This window comes from Parus major, chromosome 20 (assembly GCF_001522545.3).
Source record: "Parus major isolate Abel chromosome 20, Parus_major1.1, whole genome shotgun sequence".
NCBI classification, from domain to species: domain Eukaryota; kingdom Metazoa; phylum Chordata; class Aves; order Passeriformes; family Paridae; genus Parus; species Parus major.
In genome coordinates, this window is record NC_031788.1 from 6,027,395 (window position 1) to 6,053,629 (window position 26,235).

The following is a 26,235-nucleotide window of genomic DNA, read 5'->3' on the forward strand; positions in this document are numbered from 1 at the left end:
GGGCCAGACTGGCACCCAGCTGCATAAATATAGTGCAAGGAGCAGTTTTCTAGGGACTGGGAGATGAAAATGAATTGTTTGTTTGTTATGATGTTCTGTTCCTTGGGGTGTACAGGAAGGTGATGAGAGGGGTGAGGCTGGGGAGTGCTGTGTTCTGCCCTGGCTCCTCCTTCTTCTCTCCCCTCCCGTAGGCAACAGCCCCCAGTAACAAACTCTCTCCCCAGCCCAGGTCTTCCCAAGTCCCTGAACTGGCCTCAGGGTCACCCACAGGAACAGGCTCTCGCTTGGCCTCTGCCCTGGGGCTGCAAAAACAAAGGAAAACTGAGTTTTGAAGAGCTGGCACCCTCATGCAGCACCAGCCTGCCCTCTGCTCCACAGCTTCCCCTCCTCGCAAGCGTCTTTGGGGGCTCCTGGCACTGGAAGGGGGCGCGGTGGGTGTAGAAAAGGCAGGGAGCAGGTTGTCCAGGCAGCAGCTGTTCTCCCTGGATCGCTGTCCAGAAGGCCCCATCTAGCGGCACATTTTGTGATGAATTAATGCTGCACCGTGGGGAGTGAAACATGACCGGCTGCTGCATCCCTCTGGGTCCTGCAGGTACACGGTGCCTCTGTAGGGACCTGCTTATTTAAGCTGGGTTTTGGTTTGCTAAACTGAGCAAGGCTTGAAGGGCACAAGGGGTGCCAGCCCCCTTTAGGGGGGTCCTGACCTTGTGTGACCTTGAGATCATCCCCAACAGAGCCTCCCTGACTGCCAGGAGGGTCGGCGTGGGGCTGCCCCATGGGATGCTGAGCTCTGGCAGACACTGGCAGAAGCTGCCATGGGAGCAGGATTGTGGCTGCTAGCAGTTTGGAAATCCTGAATCCAGGGGAGGTTCTCATCTCAGAGCTAATGCAAAGGTTACAGACAGAGATGAGAGAACAGGAGGATGGTCACGGGACTTTGCAGGCACAGAAGAACCCTCCCTGTTTTAGAAGGAGAGGGTGGAAAGCAGACTCTAGAAACGGCTCCATTGATTTTTTTCCCCCAGTGGCCTGATTTGGTGTCTGCCAATGTAAAATGTGCTTGGATTCAGAATTTGGCTTCTGTAAGGCAAGAAAGAAATGTCATTGATCCAGGGTGCCCTTCTGCATCCTGCTTCAGTTTAACTAGTCCTGGAACTAGAGGGACAAGGAATTGTAAAGTGCTGGGAGTGGGAAGCTACTGGAAAACACACAGGCTGGGTCTGCTGAGATAGGAAGTAGAGAGGTGGGATCTGATTAAACTCCTGGGAGCACTGCAAGTCCACTCGTGCTTTCTCAGAACGTTTCAGACATATTCTGTAGATTGACTAGGAACAGATCCTAGAGCACCCACACACAGAAAAAAGCCCCAAACCCAGGATTGTTGGGGCAGGTACAGCAGCAGTGGGGAGGAATAGGGCTGCATTCAGCACAGTTTGTACCAGGGCACCTCTACTCATCAATCAAGCTCAAGGTGCTGTGCAGGCATTCCCAGAGAAGATGCAGTTTTCCAATAAATCCTGAGGTTTCAGGCAGGCAGCAGAAAAAAGTCACTGCGTTATCAGAGTGATATGGATGAGCTGAACTGAGAAGGTTTTGATGGAAACAGTAAGTTTGGGCCTCCCTTAGGGCCCATCATTCACCCCCAGGGGTTGGTCTGTGACGTGCAAATGTCAGCAGCAATGTTCCAGTACATTTACTGCAAACCTCACAATTGCATTCAAGAACCAAAATATCTGCCCTTGCTCTGCCACAGGCAGCACTAGATGTGCTTAAACACTAGCAAAAACAGGGGTTCAGGCAGAAAACAAAACAACTGATTTATTGTCTTTTTTCCCTTTTTCCTTCCTCCTTCACTAGCAGTTTCCAGGCTCCACAGGACACCATGGAAGTGTGCCCTCAGAACCTGCTCTCAGGCTTTTCCCTCCCACCTGGTGTTCTGGCAACCTGAATTCACTTCTCAGCCCTCAGTTTCAGGGTTTACTGTGGACTGGTTTAACCTCCACGATTTCCCAGTTCCTGCTCTCTCCCTGGACACAGCAGGTCTGTGGCACATTGTCCTGCCCCACTACTGAAAATGTGCCCTTCCAACACTGTTGATCCAAACTGGGTTTATGTAACACCAGTCCAGACACTTCCTGGGGTTCTGCACACTTTATTAAAGAGCAGCACAGCAGAAACTGCCCCAAGGTGACCTTGACCAGGCTGCCACTGCACATTTCTGCAGAAGGGCCTTGCTGTGCCCCTCAGTAAGGCTCCAGATGCAGTGGGGAGTGGGGATAACCAATACCAGGCTTAAAAGAACCATTTCTGTGCACGTGGAAGAGCTGTGCCTCAGCTTCACACACGTGGATTCTGGATCAGTGCTGGCAAAGAGGCAGGGAAACTGTTAAAAGGGGAAAAACCCTCTGTCTAGCAACAATTCCCATGGTTTTAAAGAGGGCACAGAACCAAAACGTGAATAAAAATAGGAGCAGATACCCTCTGCTGAAACAGAAACACCCTTCAAAAAATAGCAGCAGCAAAGATAACTGGTACTAAATATTTATGTTTAAAAGCAAAGTACATATGATACCAGATTTTCTGTAGGGAGAAAGAAGGGAAAGTGGAGGAAACCCGAAGTGTGTGTGGGTACTGCAGAATAGTGCTGGAAAAGGGAGGTGACACAAGAAAATGTAGCAATCAGTTACATTTAATTTGAGTAATAGCAAATACTGCATGTTAAATATATGTATGAAACTTAAGAGCAAAATTAGTTGTAGCTGTATTCTTATGTTTCTTGATTTATTTGGATTTTAAATCTCAGCTTCCTGGACCTGTAAATTTTAAGGATGGTGAGAATAAAATCTACAGGGATTGTGATTAATGTCTGAGCATTCTCCAGCAAAGAATACACGGCCAACTGTCCCCATCTACTTTTCATCTATTTATACACAACTGCTTGTGACTCCTTGGCTTGCTGACCACTCATTTTTCAGCATGTAAGTAAAAATTACAGTATTTTACTCAGACATGGTTGTTGAGCATGTTCAGCTGACACTGAAACCAGAGTTTTGTTGTGTTTTGGTTGTTTTGGTTTTTTTTTTAAATAAAAAGGTCTTGAGGGAAGATGAATGTAAGTTAAATTATCCAGACTTTAAGTTGCTGAGTTTTGACAAACATTTATTAATGCAAGTCTCGGCAACAGAATTTTTTATTGCAGTACTTTCAACCAGCAGGAATGTCATAGCTCTACAGCACAAAGCCAGGATGATACACACATCTTTTTCACCCTCTTTCCACACCACTTTGTGTATCAGATGTGCTCAGGAACATCCTGTATAGATGGTTCAACCCTCTCCACTTCTGAGACCGCACAGCCCAAAAAAACATGATAGCCTGCTTCACTTCCCCCTAAATTATTCCATCTGTAAAGCACAAATAACAAAATATATCTTTACTTCTAAGAGCTTCACTTATCTGCAGAAAAATAGAACTGCTTAAGAGTGAGCGAGTTAGATTGAGGAAGGGTCCAAGTACACACCTGCATGTTCTGGACCTCCCAAAAAATTCCTAAGGAAGAAGCATTCACAACTTGATCCAAATAAAAAAGGAGCCAGCTAGTGTTCAAGGAAAGGAGATAAATCCTATCCAAAATGCTGAATGCCTTCTCATCCTTCTCTCTAGAGCAGGATAAGGAGGATGGAGCTGTAGCTGTGAAACTTTTCTCTAAGTACTGAGATACATTAAGAATGAACATTCCAAACACTTCAAAATATCAGAACAAAAAAAAAAAAAAAAAAAAAACCCACCAGTTTTTTGGTTTTGTTTGGGCTTTTTTCAAAACATAGTGAAAACAGCATACAGAGCTTCAATATTCACAGCACAAACCAAAAACCAAACAGAGCTCATTTGATCTAGTGTGCTTTTGTTAAGGTATTCAGAGACTTTAGTGCATTCTTTTTAGAACTAAGCTCAGAAACTATATTTAATTTTTCATTTTATTAGAAAACTAAAGTGTATGAGGCAAAGAAACATTTAATCAAACACACAACAGTGAAAACATGGCACTGACAAGGCAATTAGCCCAACCATTGTAACAAACTCTGCTTCAGGATTCTCTATTGCTTACAGTCAAGTATACATCATCTCTGCCATGTGAGACATTTTCTTGGGAATATATAAGTAGTATTCCATGTATCCCGAAAGATCTTCAATAGTCACGTCATCCACAAAGGCTCGAGCTTGCTCAGAACAAGACCTGGGAGAGCTTGCTGAGGCTGTCCCAGAGGGAGATCTGTTCTGGAGGGAGTGGGCATGGACTCCCAGGACTGCCTTCTCGCACTCGGACAGGACGCTCCGCAGCCCGGAGAAGGAGTACACCTCCATGGTGCACCACTGCTTGCACTGGCACTTCTTGTCCGTACAAGGGCACTGCCTGCCCTTGCTAAGCATGGATAAGGACTGGAAATCTGAGGTTTGCTTAGAACACAAGCTGTTCTCAAAGGATGAGGAGAGAGCAGGGCAGTTCTCCCCCCTCTTCTGCAAAGGCTCTTCGGCGGTGAAAGCTTCCAACGGTTCAGTTCTGTCGTTACTGGCCTCAAGGTGAGAATCCTGCCCGTCCTTCGTGCCATGTTCTGCTGGGACAAAAACATCTGAGCTGATGATACCCTTCGAAGTGTCTGCCTGGGGTTTGTGTTTCAGCTGGTTGTTGGCTTTCATGTTGCAATAGGTGAACTTGGGAGGGTGCAGGACCGGAGACTTGGAGCGCCGGCGCCGCGGGACCCTCGCCGATCCTCGGGAAGGCTTTCTCACACACCTGCAGGGTTCAACAGGTGAGCAAGTGGGTAACTCCAGAATATACACTACAGCTCAGTCACCTCTAAAATGTGATTAAAAACATTTTACAAGATTATTTTTCTGCTTGGAAGTACCAGATGACTGGTCACTTACAATCTCTGACAGAAAACATGGAGGACTCTGAAGAAATTCGGGTTCCCCCAAAGGAAAGATACATACAAGGAACTCTTATTCAAGGTGCTTCCCCCCAAGTCTTCTTATTCAAGGTGCTTCCCCCCAAATCTTCTGCCTTAAGCAGATGATACTCTGTCATCCCAAATTGAACTGCAGTGCAGAACCTGGATCAGCTGGAGCTGCTGGCAGAGTCACACTGAATATCCAGGTACTTCAAAAGCAATAAAAGAACCCAAGAGTGAGGTGAGAGGGAGTCACAAAGGTTTAAGACTTGCAGAAAAGTACTACAGATTAAATCAACAGAAAATAAAAGTTTTGGGAACCCTCTCTAAGAGAAGATGCAGTATTGTTTTTAAAGACTTTGATAAATCCCCTTAAGAACAACACATCAGTTATGGAAACATTTTGTGATAGAAAGATATCTTGAAGCAACTAATTGACAACAACTCGCACTGAAAGCAGCCTGCAACTGTTCAATGTGTCATGTTTTACCCATGCCACGCTTCCTTGGAGCTGGCAGTCTGCTGCTTGGCTCCATCCATGGCTGCTCTTGTCGTTGTTCTGAGAATCATCCCGTCGCCCACGGACAGAGCTGCAATACATCTGGGTAAAAAGGGAAATGCCACATCACAGAAATGCCTGAACATATGGCTCCAGAGGCCCACATTCAGCCTATGTGCTTTGGATGCTCAGCTAAGCCCATCAAATTTGCTGCATTGACTCCTTCTGTAGTCAGTGGGTAGAAACATGGCCATACAGAGATTTATCCAACCCCTCTTACTATACTGGCCTCGTCAAATGGCTAAAGATAGGTGAGATAAAATGAAAGGCAGCCAAAATGCCCAGAGGTTGATGTCATGCCCTATTTGTACTAAAATGACGCATTGAAGGAATGTAAACTGAGGTTCCAAACGTTCCTGTCAGACAATAGTCATTAAAGATAGTCTCCTACTCCTCTGAAATGCAAAGTCAGGCACTTGGAGCAACAGGCTGAGGGGGAGTCAGTGGAGAAGTGGATAAGGTACAACAGGCAAGGACAGATTACTGATTTATTTAGTTCTCATTAAGTTTTTGAGATGGAGTGAAAAAAATCATCTGACCCTGGAGGTCTAGATCACAAACACAAATGCCTTGGCACATGGATCCGTATTTATAGTTATGATGGCTGCAGGTGTGATTTGAAACATGGGAAATTGTAAGAAATGAGGCTGAAACTCTATCAAACAGCCCAAAATTAATCTTAACAGATTAGTCACAAGATTTGAGCTGTTCACAACACATGCCTGCAAAACAAGATCTTTTTATGCCTAAGATGTCATCAGGAATCAACCAGAAGCCCACACAGTCTGCCAGTGGTACTACATCAAAAGTGTTATGATTAATAACCACAGTTCCATGATGGAGAACAGCTATTTTTTTCCACATTGCTCAGAAGATCTCCTGAAGCAGAGGGAATGAGTAGCAAAGCAAAATATATTTCCACATGCAGAGGAAATCCTGAATTCACAGTGTTGATGGCTGTGGGGATGAATTCGCAAGGTAACACTGTCAACACAAAACTTCCTCTTGTGTTTGTAAATTCCCAAAAGACTTCAAGTGAACTGTCTCAGTGTTAGACTGCATAATTTTATCACTGTAATTTTATTACACTACATATTATCAGCACACCCAGTATCTTACTACATTTTTAGTGTAAGAATGTCTGCAGACATTTTACTCCACAAAATCCCCTGAAATCAGAAATGCTCAGAGCTCATGTTTAGCCTGACCCTTCCCAGTGAGACTGGGCTCCCCAGCACACTCTGAGGTGTTGGTGCTGTTGTCCAGATGCCTTACAACCAAAATTTTGTGCACTAAATAAGGGCTTATAATGCATGGACCAGTGTTTACAAGAACAGAGAAACAAATTCTGTATTGCACCAGGTGACTACAGCTATGACAGTTGAAAGTGGGTTCACTGCTTTAAGTGAGTTTTTTCATTTTTACATGCAGTTGCTGTGTGATTTCAGTTGGATATTAGTCAAAATCACTCTGTAATAAAGTACTGCATTGCATATTAGACAGTTATAATGACTGCAATTCATCTGAAGTGATGCAGTTCAGAGAAAGCAAAGAACCTTGGAGAGCAAATAACGCTTCACCAAATGGCTTTTCTTTTTGAAATGTAAAATAATAGAAAACAAATATAAATATGTAAAAAAACCCTGACAAATTACACTGCCTTTTTTGTTGCTCACTTACCCTGCTGCATCCACTCTCAGCTTTTTGAATGCTGTTTGTAAACTCTCCTCCTCTTCATCTTTAGCTTCCAAGTCCATTGATGTGCTCTCAGTGGGTAATCAGCCGTGCCATATAGAATAAACTGAAACACAGAAATTTGGATTTGATACTGAGGTTTGAACACAGATGGTCTGCACAAAACTGGCTGACACCATGATGGGTGCTCATTCTTCCGTGGGCAACGTCACTGCCTTCTGACCAGACCCACCCTGAGCTTTTCACTGTGAACTCCAAAGTCTGAGTTTTTCAGAACAATCACAGCCTGTGTTAAAAATATCAAAGTGTCTTTTAATCAATGGGTGAATACAGATCCCAGCAACCTGTGTAACTTTGAGCTGTGAGCACAGCACCTGCAGCAAAGCTTCAGAAAGGTTTCAGGAGTCACAGGATGGTTTAGGTTGGCAGGGATCCCTGGAGGTCCCGCTCCCTTGCTCGAGCAGGGACAAGCCAAGCTGGTTTCCCAGGACTATGTCCAGGTAGCCTTTGAATAACTCCAAAGAGAAACACTCCAGCGTCTCCCTGGACAGCGTGTGCTCAGCCACCCTCAGAGAAAAGCGTTCCCTTATGCTCAGGCAGCGTTTCAGTGTGTGCCCACGGCCCCTGCTCCGGTCCCCAGGCACCAGTGAGCAAAGCCCGACTCTCCTCTCCGTGCCCACCCCTGAGGCATTCCCCCTTTGCTGAGATCCCTCCCGAGCCTTCTCTCACCGGCAGCAGAGCGGGGGCGGCCGGGCACTGCCGGGCGCGACAGCCCCGCGGGGCCGGGACCAGCGCCAGGCCCGAGCCAGGCCCGCGCCCGCCGGAGGCTCCACAGCCGCGGCAGCCCAGCGCCAGCCGCGCTCCACCACCTGCCCCGGGGCCTCCCCTCGCCGCCCCGCCGGGAAGAGCCGCGGCGGTCCCTGCGCTCCCCTCCGGCCCCGCAGCAGCCCCTGGGGTGCCGTCCCGCCGGGCAGAGCCGGGCGCGGGGATCGCGGGGATCGCGGGGATCGCGGGGCCGCCACTCACCCACCGCCGCCTGCCCGGGGCGCGCAGCACAACAGGACGTGACGTCACCGCCCGCGGGGGCGCGCCCCGGCCCCGCCCGCCCCGCCGGGTGCGCGTGCGCGAGCGGCGGCGGTTCCGGGGGGCGCCGGGCCCGGCCCGCGGAGCGCGGTGAGTGCGGGTCCCGTCCTGTCTCCGTCCTCGTTCCCGTCCTCATCCCCCTGCCCTGCGCGGGGCCGCCCTTGCTCCCCCGGGGACCGGTGGGATCCGTCGTGTCCCCGCGGCGAGACTTTCCCGCGCGGTTCCCGCCGCCGGTCCCCTCGTGAGGGCGGAGGGCGCTGGGGGAGCCTCGGCGGGGCGCGGGGCCGTGCTGAGTCACGGGCGAGCCCCGGGGCTGGGCCGCGGGGTAGCGGCGGGGGCTGCTGGGGCTCCCCGGGGCGCGGGCGAGAAGGGAACTCCGAACGGTTAAAAATATAAAATTAAAAAACATCAAATAAAAATTAAAACCACGAAAGTTCTTGTCCCGTGGGCTGCCCCCTGGGGCCGCGGCCCGGAACGGCCGGGCTGTGAGCATCGTTAGCCCGCAGGGGATGGATGAGGGGCCCGTGGCCGGTCCGTGCTCACGGCGGGAGCTCACTGGGGCTGTGGTGCGCTGGTACCGGGAATACAGCCGAAAATACAACGGCAAAGAAAAGGTGTGTGTTTTCCCGGGAGGTAAAAAACGTAAGTTTCAGTGTGTTTTTTGACGCGGTAAACGTTGCCTGATTTTCACGTTGATTTTTTTTTTTAGTGTGTGCTAGTTGGCTCGTGCGTCTAAAATGCTTAAGCTTGTACTTTGCTATCACCCAGTGATACTTTTAGGTAAATAAATTCCGCATTGTTTTGAGGGTTTGCAGTGTTGATGATGAAGGGGAGCACGATGAAGTATTTAGTCTAAAAACTGGTACTCTGTTTTGAGTAATGTACAATGGTTTTAAAACTTTACTTTTATATTCCCGCTGAAGTTAAGTAATGCAGGAGTTTGCTGTTTAAAAAACCCCAAAGTTATGTAGCCTGAATTTTTTTTTTTTTTTTTTTTTCAAAGAGTCATCTGTGGATGACTTGGGGATCAGGGAATAAAAGTGGAGACCATCTGTTTCAGAGCAGTAGTATTTGTCTAAGAGAAAATATGAAATAGTAATTTGCTCCGATGAGCATCATGTTGTCAGCGTTTAAGCTTCTTCCTCTCCTGTTTACTCCCTGTCTGATTCATTGGACATCATGTGCCTTGAAATTGTTATGATACATTATCCTTCTGTGTGTGTCATAATAGCTGTCTGCAATCCAGAGCAGCCAGGTGAAATCACAGCACAGTGAGCAGCCAGAGCAGCAGTGGGGAGAGCTGCCACCTCCAGCTGGAGTGAGAGGGTGGGGGAACAGAGATTATCCCCTATCCCTCCTCATAAGTAACTGAGCTGTAGAGCTTTAGAAAAAAAGGTCTCAGTGAAAAGAGGGTTATTTTCCTTGCTACAAAAAAAAAGCTCGTGCAGGGCTTTGCACTTCCCTTTGCTGAAGTTCATGGGGTTCCTGTTGAGGTCCCACTGGTGTTTCAGCCACTCATCCCAGGCTGGTGACATCAGCAGATGTGGTGAGGGTACCATGGCACATCATCTAGATTGGTAATGAAGATGTTAAAAAGGACTGGACAGTCCTGACCCTGGGATACACCACTAGTGCCTGACCTCCACCAAACCCAAAGAGCATCAAACTTAGAGAGATTTGAGATGCTTTGTAGAAAGATTAAATGATGGTCAGTGTAGATTAAAAAAAAAAATAAATAGCCAGTTTATATAATTATTTTTTTTATTATTTCAAGCAAGGCTTTCTGATGGCTTCTTTTATTTGTTTATATTTGTACTTGTTCACAAGCTGATATTGGAAAATTTTAACAGCTATTTGTAACCATAGTACCATATTCCAATAGGACCATGTAACTCTAGTTGGGACCTTGACATAAAGTGAAAAAGTTTTGTTTGACTTAAATCTTTTATCTTGTTTTAAGAAAAATCTCTTGGTTTGGGTTTTTTTAAAGTGTGTGTGTAACACTGAGTCCCAAATTTGGAAGGAAGAGTTGTAGAAAGTTGATTATTTCTAATGGTGTTGTTCCTTCTCACTTTGACCTTTTCCACACTTATTCTGGTAGCACTGTAAGACAAGTGGAAGAGTCTGTTTGGGTTGTAATGTATGTGCAAGATGCTGTTGACACCAAATTTGATTTTGAATTGTTAATTCACCTACAGTTGTGCAAAAGACTGTTTGTTTCATTCTTGGGTATCATATTCATATTCTTGTTCTGAGTCAGCTTTCAAAAATGTTCTACAAGAATGACCTCAGCTTTGTGTGTTCAGTGTGCTATTTTGAGTTTATTTTCATGTATTATGGTGCTGCTGGGCAACTAATGTTTTTAGCAAGGATTTGGCCCTTATTTTCATGTGTCTTTTTTTTTGCTTGTAGCAGTACATGGTAATTCTATCACCTTCTGGCCATCCCAATGATGAAATCAGAAGCTAAGGATGGAGAAGAGGAAAGCCTGCAGACAGCATTCAAAAAGCTGAGAGTTGACACAGCTGGGTGAGTAACACCACAGGGAGGCACAGACTTAACATCTTACAAATGGACTCAAAGGGAACACCCTTGCTGTGAAATTTGAGGGAATGAGGTAATTGCAAAAGGTTAGGCATAGAAAGCATTCATTGTAGTTAAACAAACTGAAATTCACTACCTGCAGACTGCACTTCTTAAGGAATTGTAAATGATTTGATTGCTGTCAGCTTGCAGCATGGTTGAAAGAAACCTCACAATCATGATCATCTGACAATGTGCTTGAAATGAATTTTGGCATGAATCTGGCTGCCAGAGGTTACCAGTACTAAAGTCCATAGAACTAGGAGTCCAATGTCAAAGTTAGTGATTGCCATGGCTCTGAAGGCCTGTCATGAGAATAAAATCACATCTTTTCCCAGGAGAGAAACTTTCTTTCCACGTCAGTAAGGAAGAGCGTTAGATTCAGTGCATCGTTCCCACACAAACTATTTTCATTGCTGTCACAAAATTTCTATTTATAACCAAAATCACTAAATGGGAAGGAATGCTTTTCATGTTGTCTTGGTTTGTGGAGATCTGACACGTGGCACTACACTCTCCCAGGTGGCAGAACACAAGCATCATGTGTCTTCTGTTGGTAATGATAATTTTTACCTGAAATTAAATAAAGGAAGGCTTCCATATAATGTTTTTTTAATCTGGTTACCATCTTGATGCTGCCTTACCTGGAATTACCACAGAGCTGAGATTGTGAATAGATGGGCTTCTAAAGTTACCTTTTGTTTAAGTAATTAAACTCATTAGTAATGAATTATCTGTCATTTCTTCAGTATGTCTAGTACCATCCTCCAGCTGGGCATATTTGATTACTTCGGAGTTTTTACTGGTGGCTTTTGATATCATGTTCTGTATTCATTGTCCTTTAAATGGAAATTAATTTGATTAATAGTTTGGATTCTCTTAACCCCATCCTAGATCAGTGTGTGGGGACTCACTTTCACTTTTCAGGGAATCTGTCCTGTTTACAAACTAATTTAACACAGCATTTGGAAAACAATTTCCTTGGGATTTCCACTGTAATATGTGAAGTCACAACTTGAAAGAATTGTTCTTGGGTTATTGCAAGTCCTTCAAAATGAGAGTGTGGAATGAACTCACAGCACCAGAAAGTTAAGTAAATTTCCTAAGGCCCCTGCCTTGAATAGAAGTTGAAGGTCTGACACAATTCTGTGTCTCTCAAATGATTCAAATTGCAGGAGTATGAAGAGTTTTAGCTTATGTTAACAGGCTATGTTAGACAGAGGCTTAAGTGTTCTTCAGCTAAACAAAGTCTATTTATGTCCAAAGAACATTTATTTTTAGGAAAGAATGGCTTATTTGTCTCTGGAAAAAGAGATGTGTTTCTTCAGTGCTGGTGTTTCTGCCCTCCCCTCTCCTGGGAAGCTGAAATTTGGCCATTGTGTGTGTTTGTCACTGACACGCAGGGTTGGCTCTGCAGTGGAGCTGTGAACGGCATCTCTCGGTCAAAGGGTCTGTTATACAAACCTTGGAGATAGGAGTGTGTCAACACTCATCCTTCTGATGTGGGTCCTTGTGGGCAGGTCTTTTAAGACGTGTTCTAAATGATTTGGAGCAATATTTTCTGGGAAAGAAGATACACAAAGGTTTATTTTTGTAATCATAACGCTAACCAGTGTAGGCTGTTAACTCTTCATTCTGTCTCTCACAGATGTACCTCTTCTCTCTCTGTGGGTGATGGGACAAGTCCCAGAGCAATAGTTAGAGCAGTGGCAGATGAAACCAAATCTAAGAATGTGTGTGCTTCTAAGGAAACCTGGCATGGGTAAGAGAAGCTTGAGATTATCAGACTATTTTAAATGATACTGCATTGAAAAGGAATGTTAAGTAGACAGTTTCTGGGTGGTGCCCCTCTAAACAAAGGACCTGAATTATCTTTTCCAAAGAACTTTCTAAAATACACCACCTTTTTTTCTTCATGTATGACTGCTATACTTTACAGTTACATGAAATGAAAGGAAATGCTGGCCACCTGTAGGTGGCTAAATGTTACAGATATTTCTCAATGCAAATGTGAGCTGCTGGTTTTGAATCAGACAGTCATGAATGCATCTCTTTCAATCGTTTTTTGACACTGCAGAAGCTGTCATTGTGCCTTGGGAACTAGATTAAAATAAAGAATTGGTTTCTAGAGTATCTCTGCAGAACTTCATGCTCATCTGAAACAAAACTGTCCTTTGCCCTTGAATCATTAGTTTTGTCCTCTTTTCTTGTGCTTTGTCCTTGTTGTAGAGATTGTTTTGCCATGTTTCACATGCTTTACTCATTTTCTGAGCTTTAAAGCCCACTCTCTGAGACGCATTTCTGTGGTGTTCCTTTTATATTGTATACAACTGCTTGTCTAGAGCAAAGTCAAATTCCAAGACAGTATAGCCTGAGCAAATACTCCAAACCTAAAGCTCGTGCATGCAATATAAATGCATATATAATGCACATAATGCATAAATTGCCCAGTGTTACTTATAACTCAGCAATAAGTATTTTGGTGAATCTTCATTCTCTTTGTGTCTTTTCCTGGCAGGTCTATGAAGAAGCCCTCGAGAGGAGTTGTGAGAACTCAGCGTCGCAGGCGTTCCAAGTCTCCAATCCTTCATCCTCCAAAGTTTATCCACTGCAGCACAAAATCACACTCCACATGCAGCCAGCTGGTGCAGAAGAGCCAGGCTGATGCCCAGGAGGACAGCAGTGGGTTTGGGATGGCAGTCCCAAAGGAAGCTTGTGCACACGAATGCTGCAGCGTCGCTCCGGACGCTGGCCAGAAGGGAGCTGATGAGTCTTTGGGAGTTCCTTTTGCACAGTTGACATCGGAGAACACACAGGAGAACTCTCCAGCTGCAGCTTCTCCAATATCCAAAACAAGCCTAAAGACTACAGAGCTTTCTGACTTCCAGTCTATGTCCAAGCTGAACGCGAGTGAGCCGTGTGCATGTGCAGATAAATCCTGTCAGTGCAAACTGTGGCAAGATATGGAAGTGTACAAATTCTCTGGCTTGCAGAACACCCTCCCTCTGGCACCCGACAGAACGGTTTCTGAGGATCACTCCCAGCCTTTGCCATCAAGAACTCCCTCAAGTTCTCCACGCTCTTGCTCTGAGCAAGCCAGGGCCTTTGTGGATGATGTGACAATTGAAGATCTTTCAGGATACATGGAGTATTACTTGTATATTCCAAAGAAAATGTCTCACATGGCAGAAATGATGTACACCTGACAGCAACGAGCACTAAAACCAGGAGGATGGCTGGTTTAAATCTGCCCTCAGGCACATAATGTGAATATGCAACCCACTCCCTGCTCACTGTGCTTGCAATAAAAACACTTCTTTGCATCTCAGCTGATGTTGATTATTTAAGCTGGACAACCAGTTTAGTTTCAGCATTATAATTTAAGCTTGGAGTAGATAATGTGGTAAATGAACCTAGAGTGTACCTCTCTGTACTTAGGAGATGCAACACTTAATTCTACTTTGTTTCCAAAATCCCCTTTCTGCTTTGGTGGAGAGGAGTCCCTAGATTGCTTGATGATTAGAGCTCTTCTTGTGAGACACCTGGTGTCATTCAGCTCCCTTGAAACCACTTGGACCTCAGGTTGTAAGACTCAGGCTTGTGCTTTTGGATACTTGTGCCTCTGATTTTATTTCATAAAGGAGCCAGAAAGTTGAGGTACTACAAATAGTAAAGACAAACCAAACACAACTTTTCTTACCCTCAACAAATAATATTATTTGATGGGATACTCCTTTTCAAGACACTCAGAAAAGAGACACTGTGCTGATGCACACTATGTATGGAGAGCTGCTTGCTTCTGTAGAAGTAAATTCCAGGAGATTTCAAAACTGGACAGGGCAGCTAAAGTGATGATGGTTTATAAAGATAAAGTGGAGACACAGTGCTCAAGATTTCCCTACAGCTGACAACTGTTCACTCCAGTCTCTGGTTTTTAATGCCTGTAGGAAAGGTAATACTTGGTCCTACAGGGCAGGCTAATAAATAAGCTAAAAAAGCTCCAAAACTGACAGTGTATGAATAAAGACCAATGAAACAAGGAAATTGTGGTTTGGTCTCCATAACAAATACAGTGAGCAGAGCCCATGCCCTCACTTTGCTTTGGTTAACCACAGCAGCAACTCCCCTCAAGAATGCAGGGTGTTTCTCTTGCAGACAAGTCTCTAAGGCCTGTTGGAAATTCAATAAAAGGTTTGCTTTCCACTTTTCCAGTAATAGTACCTTATATGAATGTCTAGCAAAGGAGCAGCTGATCAAATAATAGAATTTGTTGAGGGGGAGAAAAGTTGTGTTTGGTTTTTTACTATTTGCATCACCTCAACTTTCTGACATGTAAGATGTGGAGAAGAAATGGAGACAAACATTTTCCTGCAAAATCATTTGGTGTTCCTCTTGGGGCTTTTTTTGCAATTTCTGTAGCAGCACCTGGTGTCTTAGAACAAGTGGCCATGTAAGTTTACTTGTTTTGCCAGTTCTGAAGTGTCACCTACACTGTGCAGAACGTACCTGGGTCCCTCCCACACCTCTTCCTGTGCTCTGCATTTCTGCCACCTGTGTTCTGAATTCAAGGCAATGTTTTGGCAGCTGTTGTCTACAAAACTGGCTACAAAGTGCAGCATGACTTTATTTCTTAAATAATTATTCTTAACTGCTCTGAAATGCAAATTCCAACCACAGCACCGTTGTGGGTCTGAAAGTGCCTTTCAAGACTGCACTGCTTTTACCATTTCATTCATTAGTGACCACAAACCTGTACTGCAGGGTTTAGAATTGCACTGTCCACTGCTCTGGACTGTGTTAAAGTGGACTGAAATCCAGGAGATGTAAAAATAGAAAAATGTGAGCTGGTGCTGACTGGGAAGGGACACGAGCAGTGCCACTAGAGGTCAGCCCCAGGCTGTATCTGGCTGCTGCAGCAGGCTCAGCCTTCGGGGAGAACGGGAGTTTTTCTGCCAAAACGAAGACACGAGGCAGCTCTGTGTGGTGCCTTTGCGCACACAGACTGTCAGTGCTTTCTGCAGTCTGTGTGGGTTTGTTGGTGGTCAACAAAAGCTCTTTAAATGCCAAAATCTGCATAAGTTATTAATGTTTAAACAAAGTGTGCAATCAGTTCACAACTGTGATGTGTAATTAGGAAAAGTTGCTAAGTAAATAATTACATAGTCCTGAACTTGGCATCCTCTTGGGACAGTTACGACATCTTTGGGCTCATAAGTGCTGGAACACCATGGAATAGAAGACCATGAGTTGCTGCAACCGCTGCCTTAACACTTTGTCTTCTGTTACCTCAAGGTGTTTTCAGATGTTTTGGTTTTTGCAGAAACCATAGATCAAAACCTTCTGGTTTTGCTTTGAGAAAATGTGAATTTATGTCCCTTAATCATGCAGCAAGAACCTTGAAAACTTGCCTAAGCAGTCTAAAAACTTAGTTTAAAACAAAAAAAATTTAACTTGAACCAATTTCAAAATCTGACTTTTTTTTAAGGAAGGCTTTAGAGGGCTGGTTCTGCCAAGTGGCACTTCTGACTCATATTGGAGTCCATTACCAAAGAGCTCATTCCTTCCTGTGGCTGAATAAAAGTGAAGCCCTTTGTAATTAAATTTCTAACTTGGTCCTTCTCACCTGTGCCTGCAGGTGTTCTGTGTTTATGCTGTCCATACACAGAGCTTCTCTCACAGTTATATATTGTGTGGCTCCTCTGTACCTGTCTCTTATACACATCTATGCTGTCCATACACAGAGCTTCTCTCACAGTTATATATTGTGTGGCTCCTCTGTACCTTTTCTTCATACAAATGCCGATGAGGAGGTTGAAAGCAGAAAAACTGAGTCTGAACCCACCACTGTCTGTGGCAGCTTTGCCCCAGAGTTCAGTGGGGTTTTGGGATCTCCCCTGGAAGGGCTGGAACACCCCACAGCTCCTGCAGCTTCTCAGCGTGGTGGTCAGTAAGGGAGGGTCATTTCTCCATGGTCTTGCTGGGACAGTGTCTTTAGGAGCAGGATGGGTGTGCTGTTACCTCGTCTTTCAGTCCTTGTCCTCTGCCATCCGTATTTGATGACATTATTACACACAAGGTGTCCTGTCACTACTCCGTGTGTCTGCGACACAGACTGAGTGTGCTGGGTGTTAAACAGAAGGAAATTTGGGAAGTTTGTTGTTTGGGAGAGGGGTAAATGGCTACTACTGAACTTCTTTCATTACCCTAAAGCAGCTCTGCAAAGTCACTTTTGGAAGCAGCAGCGGGGCTGAGTGAGCTGCTCGCTGCACTCGGGTGGCGGCTGTGCTCTGGCTCCTTGTTCTACCCCTGCCCAATTACCCACGGTGTGAGTGACCTGGCCCCGGGCTCTCCGTCCCCGCATCCCGCGGGGCTCCGGCGGAGCGGGACAGCGGCTGCCGGCCCGGGGGAGCGCGGCGGCCCCTTCCCAGGCTCTATTTTAAGCAGACATTTACTTTCCCAGCCTCTTCTCCGCCTGGATCCCTGCCCGGGGCGGGGGACGGAGGGGGGGGTGGGATGTGTCTCTCCCCTCCTTCATAAAAGGGCCCCGAGGCGGGGGCCGGGCTCCAGGGGGGTTATTTTTGGGAGCAGCTCCTGGGATCCGATGGCCTTGTTAGGGCAGCGCTGACCTTTCTCCCGGCGGGGGAGGCGAGCGGGACGGCACGGGGCGGGCGGCGGCGGCCGGGCGGGGGAGAGCGGCCGGCCCGGGACCCCCATCCCTCCCTCGACCGCGGGGATCGGGACCCCTCGGCCGCGGGATCGGGACCCCCATCCCTCCCTCGGCCGCGGGGGCGGCTCCCCGGGCGGCCGATGCCCGTGCCCGCGGGGCAGGTACCGGCGCGGAGCGGCTGCCCCTACGGGGGGGCTGGGGCTCGGCCCGCCCTTCTCCCCTCCCTCTCGTCCAATTTCTCTCTCCTCTCGTGCCCCAGCCCCTCGGCCGGGCCAGGCGAGGCAGGAGCGGCCGCTCTCGGCGCCCAGCCCGTTCCCTCCGGGGATGCGGGAGCCCCGGAGCGCTGCCCCTGGGAACGCAGCCCGGCTGAGGGGCACCGGAGGGCACCATGAGCGGCGGCAGGTTTGATTTCGATGATGGAGGCGCCTATTGCGGCGGCTGGGAGGGGGGCAAAGCCCACGGGCACGGCATCTGCACCGGCCCCAAGGGCCAGGGCGAGTACTCGGGCTCCTGGAACTACGGCTTCGAGGTGGTGGGCATATACACGTGGCCCAGCGGCAACACCTACGAAGGCTACTGGTCCCAAGGCAAGAGGCACGGCCTGGGAATCGAGACCAAAGGACGGTGGGTTTACAGAGGCGAGTGGACCCATGGCTTTAAGGGACGGTACGGCGCGAGGCAGAGCATGAGCAGTGGAGCCAAGTACGAGGGTACATGGAACAATGGCCTGCAGGATGGCTACGGCACCGAGACCTACGCCGATGGAGGTAAGGGTGGCTCCAGAGGGAATGAGAGGGGGATGAGCAGTGTCACTCCCAGCCTGTGACAACAGAGGTTTCATGTTGTCCCTGCTGAAGGGGCGACCTGGTCCTGTCCCAACAAGTGAGATCTAGACAGGCATAGTGCTCTACAATGAGCCATTGGGCTGCTTCAGTCAAGAAGGGGAGCTTGGGGTGCAACCTTCCCATCAATGTGTGCGTGCCCCGGTTTTCCCAGCTGGGCGCAGCACGTGCAGCTCACCGACTGCAGACACGAGGGAGGAATAGAGTGTCTCTATTGGTAATTCACACCAACCAACTTGATTTGTGTGGTGTTTGACTCCTGGGCTGGTTATTGCAGCTTCTGGCTGAACCAACCCAGAAAGTCACAGCTGGTGCATGGCCACGGCGAGCCGTGAGTTCTCTCACCAGGTGAATGTTCTTGTGTCGGATATAAACCACCCACAGCAGCCCAGCACGCTTTCCCTATGCATCAAACACTGCCTGCATGCCTCTGACAGGCTGCCTGCACATCTGCTTTGCCAAAGAGTTTTGATTGAGTCCATCCAAGTTGTTTAGAATATGTAGCCACATGCCTTTCCCCAAAATAAATCCCTTTGGTTATTTGGACGGTTTCAACCTCTGCTACTATACAACTGCACCATGTAGTCAGATATTTGTTGTGCTCTGTAAATGCTTGGTCTAATTGTGTTCCTGCATTAGTGGCAATTCTGGGGTTAGAAACATCGCAAGAATTTCTGTGCAAGTAATTTTGTAGCTTTTCAGCACTGTAATGTTCCAGGCTGCCACATTTAGGATAGCTAAATAGAGAGGGTGATTTGAAAGAAATACCCTTCAAAATATGGATCAAAATTGCATCTATATTTATCTAAGACAGACATTGGAGTTAGTTTATAAAGCAAAATAACTATAATATAAACCTTCAGAATGAAAAGCATCACATTTTTAGGCATTAGCAAAATGGACTAAATCGAGACTGGCTTTCAGGGCTATATTTTTTAATAAATATTTCTCAATAAATTGTGTGGGTTTGTGGATAACTTTAAGAATGAGAATACAGTCTTTAAGTTGACCCATTTTCCTTGTGCCCTTGGATATTGTACAGACAAAAACTGACACATCCCTCCAGCTCCATAAATTTTTCCCCCTTTCTGTCCTGCGGCTATGGAATGGTTTAATGGGTGCAGGTTGCATGCACAGAACCTCATGTGAGGCCAGAAGACAAGTAGGTGACAGGGAAGGTGTTCTCTGATGAGTAGAGAGCAGCAATCAGGTCACTGTCAGCAACAGCTGCTGTTGGGAATTTCATTCTGGAGATGTCAAGGTCTCCTTTGAATTTGCACGGTTGCTTCCTTGCTGCTTCCTAAAATGCAAATCCTTCTAAGGGTGAAGGGCTACTGGAATTGCAGTTAATGTTCATGGGGAGAATTTTGAGTGGTAAGACTTGACAGAGGGGTTTGATTAGATACGGGACTGAAAGCTTGGGACAGAAGAGAGGGAAAGATGAGCCAATGCTTTCTCCTGAAAGGATATAGAATATCCTGCTTCTGTCAGCACAGCGCTCCCCGGGGTGTTGACCCTCACCCAAGAACGTGCCAGCTGTGTGATCCTGGTGCCACTCAAGGCTGGCAGTCCAGCCCTGATCCGTGAAGATGTGCCCTGCCAAAACCCTGAGCTCAGCCCCACAAGGCTCACGAGGGTTGTGCTGGGGTGCCCAGTGGCTGCTCCATGTGTTGGGTCATCACACCCTGGCTGATCTGAGCTGTTCATTCAACACATGAGCTTCTCTGGTGGCACAGGAACATGGATAAAACTGCAGTCAAAGCCAGGGGTCACCATCCAGCATCACATCCAAAGGACAGGGGTGACCTGCAGGAACTTTTCCTGTTTTGTCTCCTCACCTGCACAGAGCAACCACCTGCAAGGTCCAGATGTGGCCAGACTGCTAATGGGACCTGTTAATGTTTGAATCTGGGGTTGCCAAGATAAACATGTGGAAAGGCTTTGGATATCTGCTGTCCCTTGAGTAGGGGACACGATTCCCAAGCCCCTTGGAAGCCAGCCACACGAGGAAAAGGGCTCTGGGAATGTGCAGCCCTTGCCAGGTCATCAGAAACTTTAGGTCATGGTTGGACTGCTTGCAGATTTCAGGGAAATGTAGCTGATTCTGATGTTTTAAAATAGATTTAAACTTTTTATATATACATATATATATATATACATACATAAAAATTTACATTTCAAAATGCACTTAAAATATACTTATAGAGTTGTCCATGTTTGAATCTTGTGTCTGGCCAAGATTGGTGGCTAAAAAAAAGCTCAAATCTGCAGTGCAACTTTTTGAAATCCCATTTAGATTTTTGGTGTCTAATAAGAACCAGGGTCATGGCACAGTTTAGCCCAGGCACTATGTGGATTATTTGTTTGTCTCCCCACTACCAAAAGCCTACTTTAGTGAAAGCTATGGGAGACTGACAGCTTTAAGGAGACTTCTGTAACATGGATTACAATCAGCCAAGAGGCTCAGAGCTTTGTTTGTGGCTGGGCAGATACAGTGACATCCTGACATATCTCTTTGTGTATCCAAGCTGGATATACTGGTGTGTGCTGCTGTCACCAGGGAAGAGCTCAGAGCCCTTCAGAGGGGCAGAATGCTCTGGCTGAAGCAGACAGTGAGTGAGGCTGTGGAAGGCATAGCATGAAGGAACTCATTGTTCTGCAACGTAAGCTATGAGTAAACATGTAATTATTTGCCTTTGCCCAGTGAGTTTTGTCCATGCTGTAGGGAAGGCCTCATTTTTTGGATACTTTTGTGCATTTGACTGTGAGTCAAAACCATGAGTCAAGTTTTACTGCAGAACAAAGTCTCAGTGCTAATGGTGAGTTGTGCTGTATACCCATGATCCAGCCCAAAGCCTGTCTTTGCTCTACAAATAACTTGTATGTATCTACATGGGGGGGGGGGGGAAAACCTCACTTGCAATCAAAGTGGCCTAAAACCAACTTATTTTTGATGCTACAATTTGTTCTTTAGGGTGCTAAGGAAAACAGTAGTGTCAATTAACCATGGGAAAACAATTAGACCAGTCAGTGGTCACAGAAGAAGAGAAGAGAAATGCAGAAGTGCTTTACTGAGGAGATGAAACGGATGATATTGATGATAATGGAGCAGCACAACTCCTCCCTGTGGCAGGGCAAGCACAGTGGAAAGGGGCCTGGACTGGGGCAGAAAGAGCAGCATCCATGGGATTTTGGCTGGGAAATGAGGAAAGGGGCCTGGGAAAGCCACAATTGTGCTGGCTTTTTGTCTGCTGCCTCTGTAGCAAAGCTCCTGCCTGGCCAAGTGTGACCCATGAATGAATATAGTGAATTTTTTTACCCCTCTATGTGGTTTTCTGTGCCTTTCTTTTCCAGCAGAACCCATCAGACACTACTGCTGGCACCAAAAGGCAGCACTCTGTTTTTGCTGGCCTGTCCTGCACATGGTGCTGTGCACCATTTAAATGCCCCTGGCCCCTACACTGAGTTCTAACCTGCCTGTCATAGCAGTATCTGGGTGACAGCAGGGGACTGTAGGGCAGGGATGTGATTTGAGCTGTCTGCATTATTTACATGGTTGTTTGTATTATTTACATTCATCACTAATTATATGGGAGCCTTGAGACAGGCTGGGAAGTGTGTCACTGCTGGTGATGGGATCTTGCTGCTGTGCTGGAGAGCACTGGGAGCTGAAACTTTTGCACTGGATGCAGCCATGCACCCTCCCATCCTGCTGCTGGGGTGAAGCAGAGGGTGCTCCCACCCCTTTGAGTGTTTGGAGCTGAAGGCTGCAGGGATGTCATTCCCATCAATCCTACAACTGACAATCCACAATCCTTCCTGTCCTATGAAGTTAACCAGGCAGCATCCCCTTGCTGGGGCTGTGCTGGAATGAATTGTATTCCTGGGGGTTGCAGAGGAGCCAGTGGTTTTTGTCATTAGGACAAGTAAAAATGCAGCCAATAAAGGATTACTGGGGCTGTGTCCCCCACTAATCACACCCTGATGAGATGAGGTGTCTCTGTCCCACTGCCCTGATGAATCACCAGGGCTGGGAAGGCAGGGAAGTGGGCTTCCTATCCTAAACAGAGATTTATTTGTTCCAGGTCCATCACTTTTTAGTTATTTTTTGCAGAACCTCAGGTGTGTGTGTGCTCATGGCAGCCAGGCTGACAGCTCTGCCCTGGGTTGGCACTGGGGAGTGGTGGTGGTTTGGGCACGTGCAGCCCTGCTGCAGAGAGATTTTGCACAGCCCCATTTTCTGTTGACCTGGCTGCACTGGGCTGTGTTAGTGAGGCAGGGCTTGGCTCTGCTCAAACCTTGCGTGCCCTGACACACGGCCCCAGCGCCTCCAGCCGCTCCCTGCAGCCTCTGGCTCCGCTCCAGGGCTGCTTTATGGCTCCTGGCACGGAGCCTCAGCCGGGCAGGGAATGGCAGCATGACAGGGACATGGCAGTGCCTGCCTTGGCTGGGCAGTCATGGGCAGCACTGTCGGTGCCCTCTGTTCATCCAGGCAGGGTTGGCAGCTCTGGTCACAGGGATGATGTTGTTTGTGCTGTTTGGGCTGAAATCAGGGAGCTGAGAGCAGCCTGCAGAGCTGGTGTTGAACCCTGTGTAGGGGCTGGCACTCCATCCCTGCTCCCTGGAGACCCATTGTGCCATGTGGCTTTTCCCACCCAGCTGGCTCTGGTGCTGTTGAGGGGGACAGAGGGGGCTGGGGCTTTGCTGGAGTGCAGCAGCTGCTCTGACCTGACCCCTGAGGAGTGGCTGAACCCCCTTAACCCGCTTTTCCAGAGTTCCTTTTCCAGGGAATTAACATGGCAGCATTACCAGCTGCAGCCTGATACGTGTGAAGTTGTTCCCATCCCAGGAGAAGGTCTCCAATGTCACCCTGATCATGTGTCAGCCCTGCTCGCTGGCTGGGCGGGTGGGATGGAGCACTGACCTCAGCAGGGAGCGACATGGGGGCACTGGGGGGTCTCTATAACTTCACTTTGGAAGGAAGTCTCATCACCATTTTATGGAGAGCGATTTGGGAGCATGGTGAGGAACATGCCCAGATGCCTGGGATCTCCAGTGATGGTCCTTGACTCCTGACTCGTGCCCAAACCCATGCTTATTTTCCCTTTTTTTTCCCTAGAAGAGCTTCAAACTCATCCAAGAAAATGGAAAATGTCCCCTTGCTCTGGCAGATGGCTCCCTGTGGCTGGCTGCAGTTTGCAGATGCCGTGTACTACCTGAAGCCCGTTTTTGTAGGGGAGACCAAGTGTTTACAGGGACCCCATACATAATCCCCTGTGTCACAGGGTGGGCAGGGGCTGGCTGGGGGCAGCTCACCCAGGGAGCAGCTGCTGCCACTCGGGCACTTCTTGTCTTTCCTGGCCCTCAGCACTGTAAGTTAACACTCCACAGCCAGGTCCAAAGAGGATTTCAACGAAACCTGAAGCTTGGGAGGAGAGATTATGCTGCAGAAATGGCCTGGGAGACTGTAAAATATGCACTCCCACGATCGCCAAAGAAGGAACTGGATTTGCTCCTTGGGGAGCAGGGTCATCCCTGGGCTCAGTAATAGTGTCTGAGGGGGGAGATTAATGCCTTGAAGATGGGTCACCCCCTTCCATCTCAGCCCAGCCCTGGCTGAGCCTCCCCAGGACCGTGGGAGTGCCTGCTCTCCCCAAAATCATGTGTCTCCTGGTAGGTCACTGCTTTTTGCAAACCAGGTTTGGGATAGATGTCTGTGAAAACCCCCCAGCATGGCTGACCCTTCGCTCACATGAAGCAGCACCTGGGAGAACAGAGTGGCCTTTCCAAAGGTGTTTGTGTTCCTCTGCCTGTGCCCCAGGCTGAGGGAGCTGCTGGCAGCCTCTGTTCCACAGGGTGCTGGGCTGGGGTGCCCATTCCAGCTCCTGTAATGCCAGGAGTGGAGCGGAGTGCTGCTTTTGTTTTGGGTGGTTTGCTGGTTTCTGAGGCAACCACATCTATAGACTGATGAGAGCCAGGCTGGGAAGATGGCTCATCCCAGGCTCATCCCATCCCAATCCACAGGGCTCAGGGATGCTCTGATCTTCCCTGTGCTGGTGTGGTGGGTGCTGTGGGTGAAGGCTGCCTGCTGCCCCACCCTGCACTTCCCAAGAGCTCTTCTTGTGGGGCCTCTCATGCAGCTAATTTAAGTCTCTTTACATCCTGGTGAGAAAAGTCAGAGTGGGGGTCTCCACTCTGCTGGAGCCTGCAAATGTGCTCACCTTTGGGATCAGGGCGTCTGGAGAGGAGCAGTGTCCCAGCCTTCAAGGTGTCACTGCTGGTTCTTAGCAGGGTCCTGTACCCAAGGTGCAGCCCTGGCCACGGTTCTCTGTCTCCCATCATATGGCACCATCTGCCCTCTTGAGCTGGGTCTGGAGGAGTGTGGTGGGGTGGTGTTTTCTGGGGCAGAGCTGAAGGAACCCCACAAAGAGCTGCTTCTCTCCTCCCTTTTTTGCCCATCTCCTGCTCTGTGCAGTGTGGCACCTTGGGAACTCAGAGAAGCCATATGTCAATGCCAAGGAGATGTGGCTTCAGGGCAGTCAGTGGACATGTGGGATCCTGACTCAGGGGTCTAGAGCTGGCCCTGGCCAAGCCAAGGAGAGATGTGCCACCGCAGCTCACATGCCCACTGCCACCACTCCACCCCTGGGGGCTGCCTCCCGCTCCCTTCTCCGGATGAAAATCCAGATCCTGTACAGTAAGAGGCTTTGGGTTTCCAAAGCGTCCCCTGGTGCCTCGGTCCCTTTGCAAGAGGCACCAGGGGCTCTGGGGCTGGTGTTCTCCGCTCCCCTAGGCGCCGATGCTTTTGCACGCGGGTGACTTAGCATGGGTGCGACCCCACGGCTCACCTCCCTTCGCTCTCCCAGGGCCAAGGCGCTTTTTTCACGCTGCCCGTCTTGTCTCCCCCAGGCACCTACCAGGGCCAGTTCACCAACGGCATGCGGCACGGCTACGGCGTGCGGCAGAGCGTTCCCTACGGCATGGCCTCGGTGGTGCGCTCCCCTCTGCGCACATCGCTGTCCTCCCTGCGCAGCGAGCACAGCAATGGTACCCTGCCGCAGCAGGACTCGCCCGCCGCCAGCCCCGACAGCCTGCCGCTCTCGCCCACCATCACCCGCGGCGGCTTCGCCCTCAGCCTCTACGCGGACGCGGAGGCCGGCAAGCCCAAGAAAGGGGGGCTCTTCCGCAGGGGATCCTTGCTGGGGAAGCTGAAGAAGTCCGAGTCCAAGTCATCCCTGGCCAGCCAGAAGAGCCGCGTCAGCTTCCTCAAGAGCGAGAGCGGGATCAGCTCGGCTGCCAGCGATGCCACCTCCACCGTCAGCCTGGGCGAGGGCGCCGAGGGCGAGGAATACACCCCCTTCGAGTCCGACATCGACGCCACCACCACGGAGACCTACATGGGCGAGTGGAAGAACGACAAACGCGCCGGCTTCGGCGTCAGCGAGCGCTCCAGCGGGCTCAAGTACGAGGGGGAATGGCTGGACAACCTGCGGCACGGCTACGGCTGCACCACGTTGCCTGACGGCAAGAAAGAGGAGGGCAAGTACCGCCACAATGTCCTGGTCAAGGGCATGAAGAAGCGGGTGATACCCCTCAAGAGCGCCAAGATCCGGCAGAAGGTGGACAGGAGCGTGGAGGGGGCTCAGAGGGCCGCGGCCATCGCCCGGCAGAAGTCAGAGATCGCGGCATCCAGGTGGGTGCTTGGAGCTCCAGCACGCGGGTTTCCGTGGGGATGGTCCCCATCCCATGTGTTCGGGAGCTGTCCTTTTCATCATCCCCTCTCCCATCCCCCTGCAGCCCTGGCCCAGAGGGGAGGTGCTGGACAGCAGGAATTGTTACCAGCCCTGGCACTCA

General features: G+C 48.5%; 3 protein-coding genes across 12 annotated transcripts in view; 2 read left to right on the forward strand and 1 right to left on the reverse strand.

Annotated features, from left to right (window-relative positions):
- Positions 1-3,138: 3,138 nt before the first annotated feature.
- On the reverse strand, positions 3,139-8,301 carry LOC107213454 (oxidative stress-responsive serine-rich protein 1-like). 3 transcript variants are annotated; one of them, XM_015647914.3, is made up of 4 exons: positions 8,233-8,301; positions 7,192-7,312; positions 5,443-5,553; positions 3,139-4,795 (listed from the first exon to the last, which is right to left on the reverse strand). In XM_015647914.3, the coding sequence occupies exons 2-4, from the start codon at positions 7,266-7,268 to the stop codon at positions 4,111-4,113; spliced, it is 873 nt and encodes a 290-aa protein (XP_015503400.1). In that variant the 5' UTR covers positions 7,269-7,312; positions 8,233-8,301; the 3' UTR covers positions 3,139-4,110. The 3 variants fall into 3 exon arrangements, 2 of the variants coding, with proteins under 2 accessions (XP_015503400.1, XP_015503401.1); XM_015647915.3 differs by lacking the exon at positions 8,233-8,301 and adding an exon at positions 7,936-8,045; XR_004499945.1 differs by lacking the exon at positions 3,139-4,795 and adding an exon at positions 4,934-5,161 and having other exon boundaries at positions 8,233-8,253.
- Positions 8,302-8,320: 19 nt separating this feature from the next.
- Positions 8,321-14,200, forward strand: LOC107213444 (oxidative stress-responsive serine-rich protein 1-like). Of its 8 annotated transcripts, none has more exons than XM_015647891.2 (4): positions 8,321-8,379; positions 10,702-10,818; positions 12,521-12,634; positions 13,391-14,200. In XM_015647891.2, exons 2-4 carry the CDS (start codon positions 10,739-10,741, stop codon positions 14,076-14,078), a joined length of 882 nt encoding a protein of 293 aa, XP_015503377.1. In that variant the 5' UTR covers positions 8,321-8,379; positions 10,702-10,738; the 3' UTR covers positions 14,079-14,200. The 8 variants fall into 8 exon arrangements, with proteins under 8 accessions (XP_015503377.1, XP_015503382.1, XP_015503383.1 ...); XM_015647896.2 differs by having other exon boundaries at positions 8,358-8,379; positions 10,705-10,818; XM_015647892.3 differs by lacking the exon at positions 8,321-8,379 and adding an exon at positions 8,394-8,931.
- Positions 14,201-17,602: 3,402 nt separating this feature from the next.
- Positions 17,603-26,235, forward strand: part of JPH2 (junctophilin 2) — a 30,653-nt gene continuing 22,020 nt past the window's right edge. Inside the window, exons 1-2 of the mRNA XM_015647827.2 lie at positions 17,603-18,306; positions 25,291-26,074. Coding sequence (XP_015503313.1) covers positions 17,928-18,306; positions 25,291-26,074 — 1,163 coding nt within the window. The 5' untranslated portion in view covers positions 17,603-17,927. The remainder of the gene's footprint in view (positions 18,307-25,290; positions 26,075-26,235) is intronic.